Source organism: Pelodiscus sinensis, chromosome 11 (genome assembly GCF_049634645.1).
Source record: "Pelodiscus sinensis isolate JC-2024 chromosome 11, ASM4963464v1, whole genome shotgun sequence".
Lineage (NCBI taxonomy): Eukaryota > Metazoa > Chordata > Testudines > Trionychidae > Pelodiscus > Pelodiscus sinensis.
In genome coordinates, this window is record NC_134721.1 from 32,528,849 (window position 1) to 32,542,547 (window position 13,699).

Sequence of the window (13,699 nt, forward strand, 5' to 3'; positions counted from 1 at the left end):
TCTGTCTCCCTCCCATGTCTCTACTGGAAAAGTTTCACACTCCCAATACCTGCCCTTGCTTTCTACTATGCTCCCGTCTGACAGGTTGGGGAACAGCCCCCTCCCCTGATCCTCCCAGCCTGGAGGGTTTTGTAGAGCTGGGAAGAGGGAGCTGGGTTGCGGATGTCAGCTCTTAGTTATCATGGCCTCCAGATCCAGACATCTGCTTCCTGGCCTGGCAGCCTTTTGTCTTTGAGATGTGGCTAGGCAGGAAGGGACTATGAGATCCATCCGTTCTGAGCAAGACATGGGGAGCTAGTTACTCATGGAACCTGGACTATCCAATATCCCAGACACCTACAGCCTGTCCCCTTTGAACACAGCCCGTTATCTCAGTCCTGGGCTTCCACACACAAAGCTCTGCTTGGGCCCCTTAATCCCAATTTGCAGACATCTTCCATCCCAGCCCTGAGATCTCCCACAGCCCTGCCCATGTCCCTCAATCCTAATCCACAGCCCCCTGCTATCTCAACATCCCTCCTTTACTTTCCCAAGTCTCCCAACCATTCATCCCCTATACTGGACATTTCTATGGGGCTGGGCCATAATGGGCGTCTAAATTACCCTGCAAACATAGCTCTTCACCTCCTTCTCACCCACTCCATTCTGGGTCCTTTCTCCAGTTCAACTGGGTGTTTGCCACTTTTGTTTATTGTTGCAAACAGGGAAATCCCAGATTTGGGTGTGAAATTTAGATGGCAAGGAATTGTGAAATTACAAAAACTGAGAAAACAGGAAATTGCAAACAAAAAATCCTGCAATCTAAAAATTAAGGGATTCATGTCAGAATTGGAAATATCAGAGTCCAGGAAAGAAAATTATAACAGACTCTCTTTCCTTGCATCACGCAGACACACACACTGCAGGACCCAAAATTATGGACTCAGGAACTCAGAGAAGCAGGAAATAAGCAATCAAGCGAACCCAACACGCAAAGTTGCAATTTTTAAACATTTATTTTTATTTTTTGATGAATTGCTCTAATCACTCCTCCCTCCCCCCTCCCCCAAAAATCCAGGGGCAGCAAAACCAACCCAGCACAATAACCCTGTACCCCGTCCCCTGAGTCAAAAAGCTATCACTACACCTCGGGGCTTGGGGTTAGCACCTGGGGGAAAGGGGGCTGCTTTAAAAGTCAAGAAAGATGAGGCTTCTAGAGAGAGGGTGGGACCTAAAATGCATCTTTGACCTTCCCCTTGCTTCCCAACTCCAGTCCCTGGCCCCAGAGTCTACACAGAGGTCACTCCCCTCCCCAAATCTGCTGGATCACTTCTTCCTGAGAGCCCAGTGGAGAGACCCACACCTGCAGTCTGGGGGGTCCTCTGCTCTCCAGTGCTCTGGTGGGGGAAGGAAGGTGAAGTCACTGGGGATCAGGTCTCAGAGGGGTGGCTCTTGGCCCACACCCTTCCAGTCCCTTGGGGGTGAACAGTCTTGAGGGGCAGACCTCTAGTGCGGGGTGCTGGTCCCCATCCCCTCCGGCCCCTTGGGGGGCGCACAGTCCTGGGGGCAGGTTTAGTCCAGGGTCCTGCCCCCCCCCCTCCAGCCTCGCAGGAGCAGGCTCTAGTCCTCGGGCGAGCAGGCCAGGTGCAGCTGGTCCGGGCTGCCCACGCTGCCGGTGCTGGAGCTGCCGTCGCCTAGGTCCCGGGGCCCGCAGGGCAGACTTAGCTCGGAGGAACCGACGGGGCTGCTGTCGGCGCGGGCGGCGCACTCCTCCTCCAGCGCCAGACACAGCGCCTTGAGCTCCAAGTTCTCGGCCGCCAGGCGCTCCTGTAGCCCCTCCAGCCCGGCCAGCTTGTGCAGGCAGGCGGCCAGCTCGTCCCGCAGCACCCGCGCCGCCTGCTGCCCGAAGAGCTGCCAGTCCCGGGCCAGCCGCTTGGCCTTCAGCCGGTCGTCGTCCAGGAAGCAGCAGAGGTCGCGCAGCTCGCGGTTCTCGGCCGCCAGGCGCTCGTTCACCTGCTTCAGCTCGCGGATCTCCCGCAGATGCTCCTGCAGCTGCCGATTGACGCCCTGGATGAGCCGGCCCCGCTGCACCAGCGCCGCCAGCTTCTCCGCCTCCTCCTGCCGCAGCCGCCGCACCAGCTCCTCCTTGCTGCAGCCGCCCAGCTCCGAGTCGCTCAGCTGGGCCAGGGCCCGGCCGGCCGCCGGCTCGCCGGCCTCGCTGCCCATCGCGCTGCCGCAAGGTGGTTCCTGCTCCCCCGCCCCTTCCCCCGCCGCCACCCCGCCTCCTGCCGCTCAGCCTCCCCTGGCGCCGGCCCCCGCTCCTCCGGGGCGCACGGGCCTGGGGCCTCCGGGGGCCGCAACCCTGGGCTCTTCAGGGCGCACAGAGCCCGTCTCCTTCGGCCCCTCCCCCGGCCCTCCAGTCACCACCTGGGCGCTTTCGGGGCGTACAGGGCCCCCTTCTCCGTCGGGGCGGGCGCACGGGCCCCCCAGTCACCGCCCTTAGCTCTCCCGGGGCGCACGGGCCCCATAGGCGCTCGGAACCGCCTCTTGGGGCGCAGACCCCCCCAGCCGGCTCCGCGGCAGCGCGCGTCCCGCTGCTTTGTGGCGCACAAGCCTCAAGGGACGAGTCTCGGCTCCTCCGGGGCGGGCGGGCGCACGAGCCTTGTCTCCGAGCCCACCTTCCCGAGCGCCCCCTCCAGCGGCTACGGAGGCTGCGGGCTGAGGCCGCTGCCCGGGGCTGCGCGCCCCCGTGCTGGCTCCTGCCGGGGCTCAGAGCAGCCGGCGCATCCTGCGGCGGGTACCCGCCGGGGCGGGGAGCGGGGCTGCGGCTTGGAGCGCTGCTGGGGGGAGGGGGGGGAGGAAGCCGTGACGTGGGAATAACAATGCGAGAGGCTCAACGCCAGCAGCGGCACCGCATCCCCCAGCCCCGGCCCGGGAGGGGGGGGGTCTCCGCCTGGGTGGGGGAGAGGTGGTTAGAGCAGGCAGCTCGGGCCGGGCTGAAGGTCTAGATGGGGGCAGGCGCTGGGGCGACAGGTGCATGGGATGGGCTGGAGGAAGAGGAGCGGGGGATTAGCGCATGGCGGGAGAGATGGGCTGGGGCAGGCTAGGGTGGGTCAAGGGGAGGAAGGGCTGGGGGCACATTTCAGGGGTAGGGGCAGGTGCTCGGTAGCAAGGGGACGCCGGTGACCTGGTTTGGGGCAGGTCTCCCCCTGGTGTGAGGGCTCTGAGTGCGCCGGGGGAGTCCAGCCTGTCTGACAAGAAGGTCCAGGTGCCAATCTGGGCTGGTTATTGTAGGGTCGTACTCCAGTGACTCCCCCCCACACCCCACCCAGCTGCATCTGTTATAGTTGGGAGAGGAGGTAGGGAATTGATGGAGCCCTTCAGGGGACAGTGTCTCTTGTTCAGCCTAGCCCCCCCCCCCCAAACATTGTCCACATAGCTCTGGCCTGGGCAGCATCAACCTCAAACCCTGGCCTACTCCCTGCAGCACACCCCAGCCGGCCCTGACAGCTGAGGAGAGTCCACCCCCACTCCCACAACTTCTCCCATTGCCTTGCTGGGCCCCCCTGCTTGGAACGGGGGAGGGACTGCCAGGAATCCTGTCCCGAGACAGGAAGGATGTAGGCTACAATAGAAGAGGACATTGGGGCGGAGGGGAGGAAATGCTGTTAACCGTTAAGGCCCCAGCCAGGCCTGAGTAGGGAGATGGGTACTAACAACCCCCAACACACACACCCAGGGGGCTGTGAAGGGGCTAAGGTGGAGCAACGGGGCTGGAACCCAGGACTCTGCGGGGGTTTTTTTTCCCTGTAGCAGGGAGGGGACTTGGGAGGTTGAATCCAGACTATGTCTGGGGGCATTGTCTAGCAGGGAGGAGACTGGTGGGTGGAATCCAGAAGATGGGGGGGATGCTTCTTAGCAGGGGAGAGCCCGGGGGTTCAATAGCAGGAGTGAGGGGATCTCTAGCGGGGAGGGGGCTTGGGATTTGAGCCCAGGAATCCTGGGGTCATTCCCTTGCAGGAAGGAAGGGTTCAGGAGTAGCGGGGCCATGGCTGGCAGATAGAGCCACATTCCTGCAATGCCAAGGCTGGTGGGAACAAAGGGCTTTTGTGTTTCCCGCTTGGGCAGTGGGGGAGCAATAGAGGCCTGGGTGGGGGAGGGAAGGGAAGCTGGGACATGGGCACAAGGCAGGAAAGGGAGAGTTAGGATGGGAGGCTGAGAGACCTTGGCACTCATGGTCACAAAATATCCTCTTTTCCCCAGGGGACCTCAAAATGGGCAGGAACAGGGCTGGCATAGGAGACCAGGAGACTCCAGCTCTGCAGCAGTGGGCGTGGGGCGTTTATTAGGAGCTGCTCTCGCCTAAGATTCACTGCTGACCCCATTGATCCAGCACAGCGCAAGGGATCCCTATATAAACAGTCCCCACGCCCCACCCCAGACGTGGCTGCATCTCAGCTCCAGGGAAGTATCCCTCTAGAAACAGCAGAAGGAAAGCTGGTTGCAACCCAGCTGCTAAAAGGAAAGCCGGGAAATCGGCTCTGTTCGCAGGCAGCCTCTGAAGGGGGAAAACCTTCCTCCTCTCTCCCCCTGCCCCCTCCTTGTAACTGCCAAGACCTGACAAAGGAGACCCCCGGGACACCACCAGCTGCAGCCTGCAAAGGGGCGCACCAGGACCTCTCGGGAGGCACGCCCCAGTTCCCAGTGCGTGTTCAATCACAGGCTGCAGCAGCGACAGGACTCCCCCCCGGGAGACCCACAGAGGAGTCCTGGCGCCCAGCCCCCTGCACTAACCACTAGACCCGACTCTCCTCCCAGACCTAGGCATAGAATAGTGCCTAGGAGCCCTGGCTCCGGGTGGCTCACGCCCAGATGGCTCCGCCCCTACAGGGTGACGCGAGCAGCCATGCGGCTGCTCGACCTGGAAGCAAACAGCTCTGGGGTCATATGGAAAGTGTCAAGCGGGAGCCGCTCCGCAGGTTCGTCTTTGCGCTGGGGCGGAGAACAGCTGGGAGCCGGGACTCCTGGGTTCTATCCCCGCCTCGGCAGGGTAGTGGGGGCTAGTGGTTAAAGCAGCGTGGGGTGCCAGGTCTCCTGAGTTCTATCCCCGCCTTGGCAGAGCAGTGGGGGCTAGTGGTTAAAGCAGCGTGGGGTGCCAGGTCTCCTGGGTTCTATCCCCGCCTTGGCAGAGCAGTGGGGGCTAGTGGTTAAAGCAGCGTGGGGTGCCAGGACTCCTGGGTTCCATCCCCAGCTCTGGGAGGGGAAATGGGTCTGGCAGAGTAAGGGGACTGATGGCAGAACTCCCTGGCCCTCCTTTACTGTACCGTGGGGAGGTCCCCATGATGTGACTGTCCCCCTGCTCTGTTAGACCAATCCTCCTTTCTCTCCCCGCAGACTCCCTGTCTCTTCTCTGGAGGCCTGCAGAGGGTAGGCAGGAGTTGGGGTCTCACTTGTAGAGCCGGGGCCAGGCCAAACAGGTGCCGCCGGCCATGACCAATGACCTGGACATCTTCGTGGGGAACACCACACTGATCGACGAGGATGTGTACCGGCTCTGGCTGGATGGGTTCTCAGGTATGGAGGGGTCAGGGTGCTGTTGGACTCCAGGATTCTGCCTGTGGGTGGAGATAGGATCTAAGTGGGTTAGAGCAAGGGATGGCTGATGGGTCAGGATTGCTGGGTTCTGTCTCCAGCTTGGAGAAAAGAGTAAATCTTGATGAATGTTTTCCCCCCCAGCAACCCATTTGTGCCTCAGTTTACCATGATGTTTTGCTAGTGCCTAGGTGGGAAATAGAATGTGTATCTCATTGACCCCTCCATCCTGCCTGCCCTCAACCAAACACTGATCTAACTTCTGAGCCCATTCAACCCTGAAGTGAGTGAGGTGAGGAGAGGCTGACCCTGCTGACTTCAGTCCCTTGGTCCCCCCAGTGAGTGATGCAGTGACCCTGCGGCTGCGCAGCGGGATTCTGGAACAGACAGGGGCCACAGTGGATGTGCTGCAGAGCGACACCATGGATCATTACCGCACCTTCCACATGCTGGAGCGCCTGCTGCACACCCCCTCCAAGCTCATCCACCAGCTACACTTCCAGATCCCTCCCTCCCGCCAGGCCATGCTCATCGAGAGGTGGGGTATAGCGCTGGGGGTGAAGGCCAGGAAGCAAGGCTGGGTGGAGAAATGAGGGGGGGAAGAGAGGAGGCTGGGGAAAATTTGGTCCAAAGCTGGGAGGAAAGAGGAAATTGGGCCTGAGGCTGTGGGAGGCTGCCAGGTGGAGGAGCTGGGAAGGAAGGGAGGGAAGAAGCCCCACCCATTGCTGAGGGGAAGGGAAGCTGGACCAAGATTGGGTGTGATCTTGAATCCCCACCAACTGTGTGTGTGGGTGGGGGGGGGGCATGTCTGAGGGTGGGTGTGGAAGGGAGGATTTCTGAGACTCCATGGCAATGGTGGGAGAGTCTGAGGCTCTGGGGACAGGGCAGTATCTGAAGTACAAGTGGGGCAGCTCAAGTGTGTGGGCTGAGGTGCAGTCTGTCTCCCCCTCTTGTGATGGCAGGTACTATGCCTTTGATGAGTCCTTTGTGCGTGAGGTGCTGGGCAAGAAGCTCTCCAAGGGCACCAAGAAGGACCTGGATGACATCAGCACCAAGACAAACATCACCCTCAAGAGCTGTCGGCGCCAGGTACAGCTCAGCCCACAGCCCCCATGAGTCTCTGAGGCAACAGTTACCATTGGACCCAAGCTGGGAGCTCCCAGTGGTCTCAGAGAAAGTGGCATCTATTAGGTCACAGGCCAGCGATTCCCATGAGCCTCTAGGGCAGTGGCTGTTCTCAGGCCCTGAACCAGCAGCTCCCATGAGCCTGTGCAGCTCCCTTATCCATATGCAGAATATGCAGCTGCGCAGGGCACCTGAAAATTTGGGGCTTTACTGGGTCTTAATGTCCACCCTCTTGCCTGTCTCTATCCCTGTTCTGTGGCTGTGCTTCCTCCAGAGAGGATCTAGTTAACTTGAAAGTGAAAAAGCCTGCCAGACGTATTAGCAGAACATTGAACCTGTGAAAGAGCCATTCAAGTGATAATGAAGCCACTTAATGGGCATTTGCCAACCCCAGGTATAGCCTGTCAGTTTCTGAATTTGCAGTGTTAGTCCACAGGACCCTTTGATTTAAAATGCTTTCATTAGTGTGTTGCTGAAATCACATCTCTAAAACATCATCATAATCTCCACCCCCAGTTTAATAGCATCGCATAGGGCCCCATAGATCCTAAGGACGTCCCTGAGCCTATGAGGCAGTGGTGTCTGCAGGAACATGGGCTAGGGACTCCCACAAATCTCAGGGGCAGTGGCTTCTGTCAAGACACAGGCAGGGGATTGCCAGGAGCCTCCAACACAAGGACACCTATTTGGACCCTGGCTAGGGGATTCCCAGGAGCCTCTGAGGAAGTGGCTCCCATCAGGTCCCGGGGTAAGGGATTGGCTGGCTCAGAAAGCGGGGGATGGGATACGGGGCCTTTCCCCTCTAGGACTCTGACTCCCCCTCTCTTCACCCGTGTCCTTCTCAGTTTGACAACTTCAAGCGGGTGTTCAAGGTGGTGGAGGAGATGCGGGGGTCCCTGGTGGAGAACATCCAGCAGCACTTCCTGCTCTCGGACCGGCTGGCCAGGTAACAGATTGGGAGGTGCCAGTGGGAGCACTCGTGCTCTAGCTCCACCCCTAGAATGTCTCTGCCAGGTGAGTTCAGTGCCTCCTATGCAACACAGGCACAGGGCTGGCATAAGGCTCCCTGAAGCAGTGAGGCTTGGAATTAACATCTCCTTTAGGATGCCTGGGGCAACTCCCTCTGAGCAATTAGCTCTCTGTTAGCCCAGGCTCTCTGCATATTCAGGCAGAAATGATCACAAGACTGCAGGAGCTGGAACCCTGGGCTTGAGCCTCCAGTCTATTAGCTGGGCCTGCTCAGCACAGACCCGAGCTGCTCTGAGCCATCCCTTCAGATCTGGGTCTTAGATGGGTGATCTCTGTTGGCAGCCAGTGCTGGCCCCAAAGCCATGGTAGGGGGTGCAGTGGGGCAGGGCTTAGGGACAGGAGAATGTTCTGACTCCATGTATGTTGCCCCAGGTACTATGCTGCCATCGTCTTCTTTGCAAACAGCCGCTTCGAGACGGGCAAGAAGAAGCTGCAGTTCCTGACCTTTGAGGATTTCGCTTATTGTGCAGAGCAGATGATCGAGAACTGGACATTGGGCGCCGTGGGTGAGACTGGGGCCCCCCGCTTGGGAGGACATGGGGCAAACCATAGCTAGAGAGAGCTGTGCCTGGACAGTTTCTGGCACAGTCATTACAAACCATCCACTGGTGCTGTCGGGATCTGCAATGTCAGCTTACTCCACTGTGGGGAGAGGCGGGGGAGGGGGGGGGAGAGGCAACCTCACACGTGGCTCTGTGGGGTTGTGCTGTGGGAAATGCACCAATTGGACCTCCTCTAGAATAGGAGCTACCCACTGTGGTCCCAGACTTATTCCCACCTCTGTGTAAACAGCCCCCATGCCCGAAGCCAGAGATGGCTGCATCTTAGTACTGGATAAGGAATCTGTTATAAACAACCCCCATGTCCCACCCTAGAGGCAGCTGCATCTCAGTGCTAGGTTAGGGATCCCTGTAGAAATAGTCCTTGCACCCTAAAGCGTTCTCCCACTGTACACTCGCTGCCCCCAGACTAGGGATGTAAGCGGCTAGCCGACTGCTCACATTCCCCCCCGCCCCGCCCCGCCTCTGTATCAGAGGTAGCAAGAGGGAGGGAGCAGGAGCCAGTGCTTGCGGGGAGCCAGCTTAAAAGCCAGTTCCTGCCAGCACTGTTTCCACAAAGCAGCCTCTGCCCGCAGCAAGCCCAGGCTTGCTGCGAACAGCGGCTGCTCCACATCCTGGGAGCAGCCCCTGACTGTGTGGGGTCCTTGTGAACAGGGGCTGTTGCTCAGTCTTGACTTGCGCCGAGTCCGGGAGCTACCCCCGCTGTGGCTCTGTATTTTAAAAGTAGTAGTAGCTGGGCTGCTCTTACTACATTGGGGTGCAGGGACTAATAGCCGGGCGGCTCTTCCTACAATGCAGAGCTGCAGTGGGGGTAGCTCCTGGACCCAGCACTAGCCGGGACAGGGCACCTTCCTTCATCAATTAATTGTGTAGTCGGTACAAATTGTACGGCTACACAATTAGCCACTTACCCACCTATTAACATCCTTACCCCAGACTCCAATGTGGATGACATGGACGTGGATCTGGATAAGGAATTCCTGCAGGAACTGAAGGAGCTCAAGGTGCTGATCGCTGATAAGGACCTGCTTGATGTGCATAAAAGGTACAGGCCTGGTATGGGCAGGGTTGGGAGCTAGGACTCCGAGGTCCTGTCCCTAGCTGCGGGAGGGAGTGTGATCTGGAATAAGGATGTTAAGTAGTGGGTAATTGAATAATCGAATAGTCAATGCATTTTTGCATTGACTATTCGATTAGTTGATAAGGGCGCCTCCGCCTTTGAAGTGTAGCACCAGCCCTTGGGCTGTGGCTACACTTCAAAGGCGAAAGTGCCGAAGCCCGGGGTCAGCTGAGAACTCCCTTGCTGACCCCGGACTCTGCACGGTGCTGCTGCTTTGAAGTACCCTCCTCTTCTACCCACCCCTTGCTGCCTCTATCTGATAGAGGCTCCCCACGGCATTCAAAGCGGCAGCTGGAGGAGGTGACCCCGGGCTCCGTGCGGCGCTGCCACTTTGAAGTATCCCCCTCTTCTCCCCACCCCTTGCTGCCCATATCTGATAGAGGTAGCAAAGGGGCAGGAAGTGACTAGTGGACTATGCTGTCAACTATCCAATAAGCATTTGCTTATTGGAAAGCCGACTAGTCCTTCACATCCCTAGTCTCGTGGGTTAGAGCAGGGGGATTAGGTGGGATTTACTGGGTTAGAGCATGGCAGCTGGAAGCCAGGACTCCTGGTTTCCCTTCTCCATGTGGCCTGTGCTGTAGTACATTTGGTGGACCTGGATGAAGGACCATTTTGGGGTGTGTCTATTCTGTCCCTACGAGACACCGTTTCTTGGCCTTACCTCTCTGTCCCTCTGCAGCCTGGTGTGCACGTCGCTGCGTGGGAAGATCTCTGTGTACAACGAGATGGAGGCCAACTTCAAGGTGTATCGTGGGGACAAGGAGGGAGTAAAGGGAGTGTGGAGGAGGGATTTTACCTGGTTCAAGAAGCCCCCCCCTTAGTGGCCAGATCTCTGGCTGGTGCCCCCTGTTAGCACCACCTATCAATGTATTTCCCTTTTGTTACCAAATGACCTGGGTGCCCTGTGTGCCAGTGAAGGGCTGCAGCCCACAGCCTGGCGCCGCAGCCTCCTGCTCTGGACCCCCTGCACCCCCACTTCCAGCTGCACCTGCCATGTCTCAGGTGCCCACCAGAGGGGGATTCTGAGTCAGGCTGCCTGGCCCCAGCCAGTGCCACTAGCCTTCTGGGCCCTGCATGCCTGGGGGCTGTGAGGCCATGAACACCCTTCCCTCAGGTCTGTCTTTCTGGGGTATCCCCAGAAGCTATCTCTGCCCTGGGCCCCTGCCCCTCTCCCAGCTTGGAGCTGGGAGCCAGGACACCTGGGTTATCTCCCCTGCTCTGTTCACTAGCTCACTGAGCGACCTTGGTGAGTGAGTCCCTTCTCCTGTGAGTGAATTTGGGGGGGGGGGGGGTTTCTAACTGGGCAGGGGCTGTGACTCTCTGCTGACCTGTCTGGGCCCCACAGAACCTGTCACGAGCTCTGGTCAATATCGCCTCCAAGCTGACCCATAACAAGGATGTGCGCGACTTCTTCATTGACCTAGTAGAAAAGGTACCACCCCTCATGTTTCCTTCCTCCCTGCATCATGGCCCCCCACACCCAAGACACAGGGACTTCACTGACTGCTGGAAATTGTATCCCCCCATCCACTGCCCCATATAAATCAACCCCATCCCCCCACTACACACACATAGTTGTCTCATATTCCCCACCTGCAGCATTTGAATTCTCGGGGTGAATTTGGGGTGGCTTGGAGCTCTTCTCCTCCCAGGCAGAGAGAGCCCCCCAAAACAAGCCCCCAGAACACATGCTTCCCTGCATGCCCAGGAAGTAACGGGGAGGGTGATTTGACCTTCATGGCCTTCACCCCCCAGGTTCCATGGGCAGGGGGAGAAGTTGGAGAGTGCCCTGGCAGGGGAGGGGAGTATATTAGGGACTCTGATCCCGTGGGAACAGGGTTGAGACCCAACAACTTGCCCCCCATGTGGAATTATAGACTTGGAGATGGCATCTAGAGGGGAAATGCCTTGGTCCCATTTCCCTGGCCCCCTGAGCCAGCTAGTTCCAATTCCCAGCAAGCAGGAGGTGAGGGCAAAGTTGTGGGGTGTTGTCCCCCAGGACCCAGTCTACCTCTGACTATTCCCCCCTTCTCCTCAGTTCATTGAGCCCTGCAAGTCAGATAAATGGACCCTGAATGATGTGCGTCTCTTCCTGACGCAGTACATGACATCTGCTCACACTGTGGATGCCTTCCGGTAAGTACTGCCCACCAGGGAGGAGGGGGCCACCACCACCACCAGAATCACTGCCCATCTATTCTCCATCCACATTCACTTCCTGTCCTAAACGTGTGAGTAGCATTGATGACAACTGTTACCAGCAGCCACACCCCAGAGACAGCTGCATCTGAACGCCAAGTGGGGGCTCCCTATAGGAACAGCTTCTGCATCCCATTGCAGAGGCAGCTGTATCTCAGCACTGGGCCACAGAGCCAGTGTAAACAGCCTCTGCGCCCCTGCTCAGAACAGGCTGCATCTCAGCGCCAGGCAAGGGATCCCTAGGTAAACAGCTTCCATGCTCCACCCCAGAGGTGGATGCATATTGATGCCATTGTCTGACATCCCATTTCTTTACCTGCAGGCACCAGGCGCTCTGGGATCGGTACATGAACACCATCAAATCCTGCCTGCTTAAGATGTACCACGACTGACCAGCAGGGGGCACCCTGACTATTTTAAACTCTCTGCTCCACTGCAGCTCCTCCTGCTGAATCCCTGGTTCCCTTTATCTGGGCTGCATCTTGGCAGCCCTGGTGTGATGCCCCTCCCCACACACACACTCCTCCAGGGAGCTTCTCCCAGGGCCAGGTGCTGCCTCCCCCCAAGATTTCCTCTCTCCACCTTTGGGGCGTATCTAGACTACACTAGACTTTTGAAAGAGGCTATGCAGATTCCGCGGGAACTTGCATATCTTCTTTCGAGCTCACTTTTGAAAGTGGCACTTTTGAAAATGAAAGTAATTAAGACGCAGTTTTGTCGGCGAACCTTCCCGTTTGTCGACAAGCCGCGTAAATCTCATTTTTTAAGGAAAAGCAGCTTGTCGACAAACGGGGGAGTTTGCCGACAAAACCGCACCTTAATTACTTTTGCTTTCAAAAGTGCCGCTTTCGAAAGTGAGCTCGAAAGAAGATATGCAAGTTCCCGCGGAATGTGCATATCCTCTTTCGAAAGTCTAGCGTAGTCTAGATACGTCCTTGGAGTTTTAGCTCATTTTGGACAATAAATGGAAGAGCCAGTTGTTGGATTTGACTTTTTGTTCAGGTCAGCTCAGACCCTGGGCCTGGCGTGGTATCCTCACCGTCATCATCCCCCAATCGGAGCCATGGGGCCAGCCCAGTATCCTCGCCACCAATACTGCCTGGATCAGAACCACTGGCCCAGACTGCTCCCGTCACCCTACCTTGGATCGGAGTCTCAAGCTTGGACTGGTATCCCCACCACCAAAACCCCACCGGATTGGAGCTACAGGGCCAGCCTGGTTTCCCCTTCCCTGTCCTTCAGTATCCACGGGCATCGGTGTGGAGCTGTTTCCAAGAATCATCGTCTCCCCGTTGCCACAATTTGGCGTCATCTAGAACTAATCTTTGAAGCGCCCCCATGCTATGGGTAGACTGTGCCGGGGTGGGGAGCTCCCTCAGCTCTACGTAGGGTTAGGGAGAAACACAGACCCGAGCTGAACAACCCTAATGGGATCTCACCCCACGCACAGCTGCATCCCTTTATATACCGCTCTTGTGAACCCGGTTGTGGGCCAGGACTGAGGGGTAGAGCTGTGTCACCGATTCTATTTAACATACTTTAATAATAAACTAAGGGCCAAACCCTTGAGAGCACCCTGTCAGCAGAGGATATGTGTGGGGGAATGTTTGTGTGAGAGAGAACCCAGGAATCCTGACTCCCATTCCCCCACCCCCTCCCTCGCCACGTCTCTGTTCTCCAGACAGCCCTGCACGCTGGCCCAGTGCCAGCTCAGGCAGGACACTGGAGCCTCTGTGCAGCTAATCCCTTCCCTAGAGGGATGTTCTGTCTGCACCTCCCCATTCCTGTGTGAGTCCCCAGAGGCACAATACCATTTCCCTGCCCCGCCCCAGCTCCTGAGGCTCCGCTGGGATCTCCCAGCTCTGGGAGAGGAGGGGGGTCTGGTAGGTTAGAGCAAGGGGAGGGCTGGGAGCCAGGCCCTTCCAGAACAGGTGTGAAAGGTCCCTCAGGAGGGCAGCCCACAGCACCCTGGGATCCCCACCATGTGCTTGTATCCAACATGGGTCCATAGACTTTCACACCAGAAGGGACTGAGACCAGCTAACCTGGAGGGCCCAGGTCAGAGACTGTTGCCCCGGAGCTGAGCCCAGTT

At 58.0% G+C, this 13,699-nt stretch overlaps 2 protein-coding genes across 4 annotated transcripts; one reads left to right on the forward strand and one right to left on the reverse strand.

Moving 5' to 3' along the window:
• Positions 1 to 998: 998 nt before the first annotated feature.
• Positions 999 to 2,205, reverse strand: CCDC85B (coiled-coil domain containing 85B). Its single transcript, XM_075938993.1, has one exon. It carries the CDS (start codon positions 2,203 to 2,205, stop codon positions 1,600 to 1,602), a length of 606 nt encoding a protein of 201 aa, XP_075795108.1. The 3' UTR covers positions 999 to 1,599.
• Positions 2,079 to 13,176, forward strand: FIBP (FGF1 intracellular binding protein). Of its 3 annotated transcripts, none has more exons than XM_075938992.1 (11): positions 2,079 to 2,219; positions 5,374 to 5,553; positions 5,911 to 6,109; positions 6,534 to 6,660; positions 7,542 to 7,642; positions 8,098 to 8,231; positions 9,222 to 9,330; positions 10,088 to 10,151; positions 10,754 to 10,840; positions 11,447 to 11,544; positions 11,930 to 13,176. In XM_075938992.1, the coding sequence occupies exons 2-11, from the start codon at positions 5,469 to 5,471 to the stop codon at positions 11,997 to 11,999; spliced, it is 1,074 nt and encodes a 357-aa protein (XP_075795107.1). In that variant the 5' UTR covers positions 2,079 to 2,219; positions 5,374 to 5,468; the 3' UTR covers positions 12,000 to 13,176. The 3 variants fall into 3 exon arrangements, with proteins under 3 accessions (XP_075795107.1, XP_006129758.1, XP_014432343.1); XM_006129696.4 differs by lacking the exon at positions 2,079 to 2,219 and adding an exon at positions 4,809 to 4,958; XM_014576857.3 differs by lacking the exon at positions 2,079 to 2,219 and adding an exon at positions 4,919 to 5,029.
• The last annotated feature ends 523 nt before the right edge of the window (positions 13,177 to 13,699 follow it).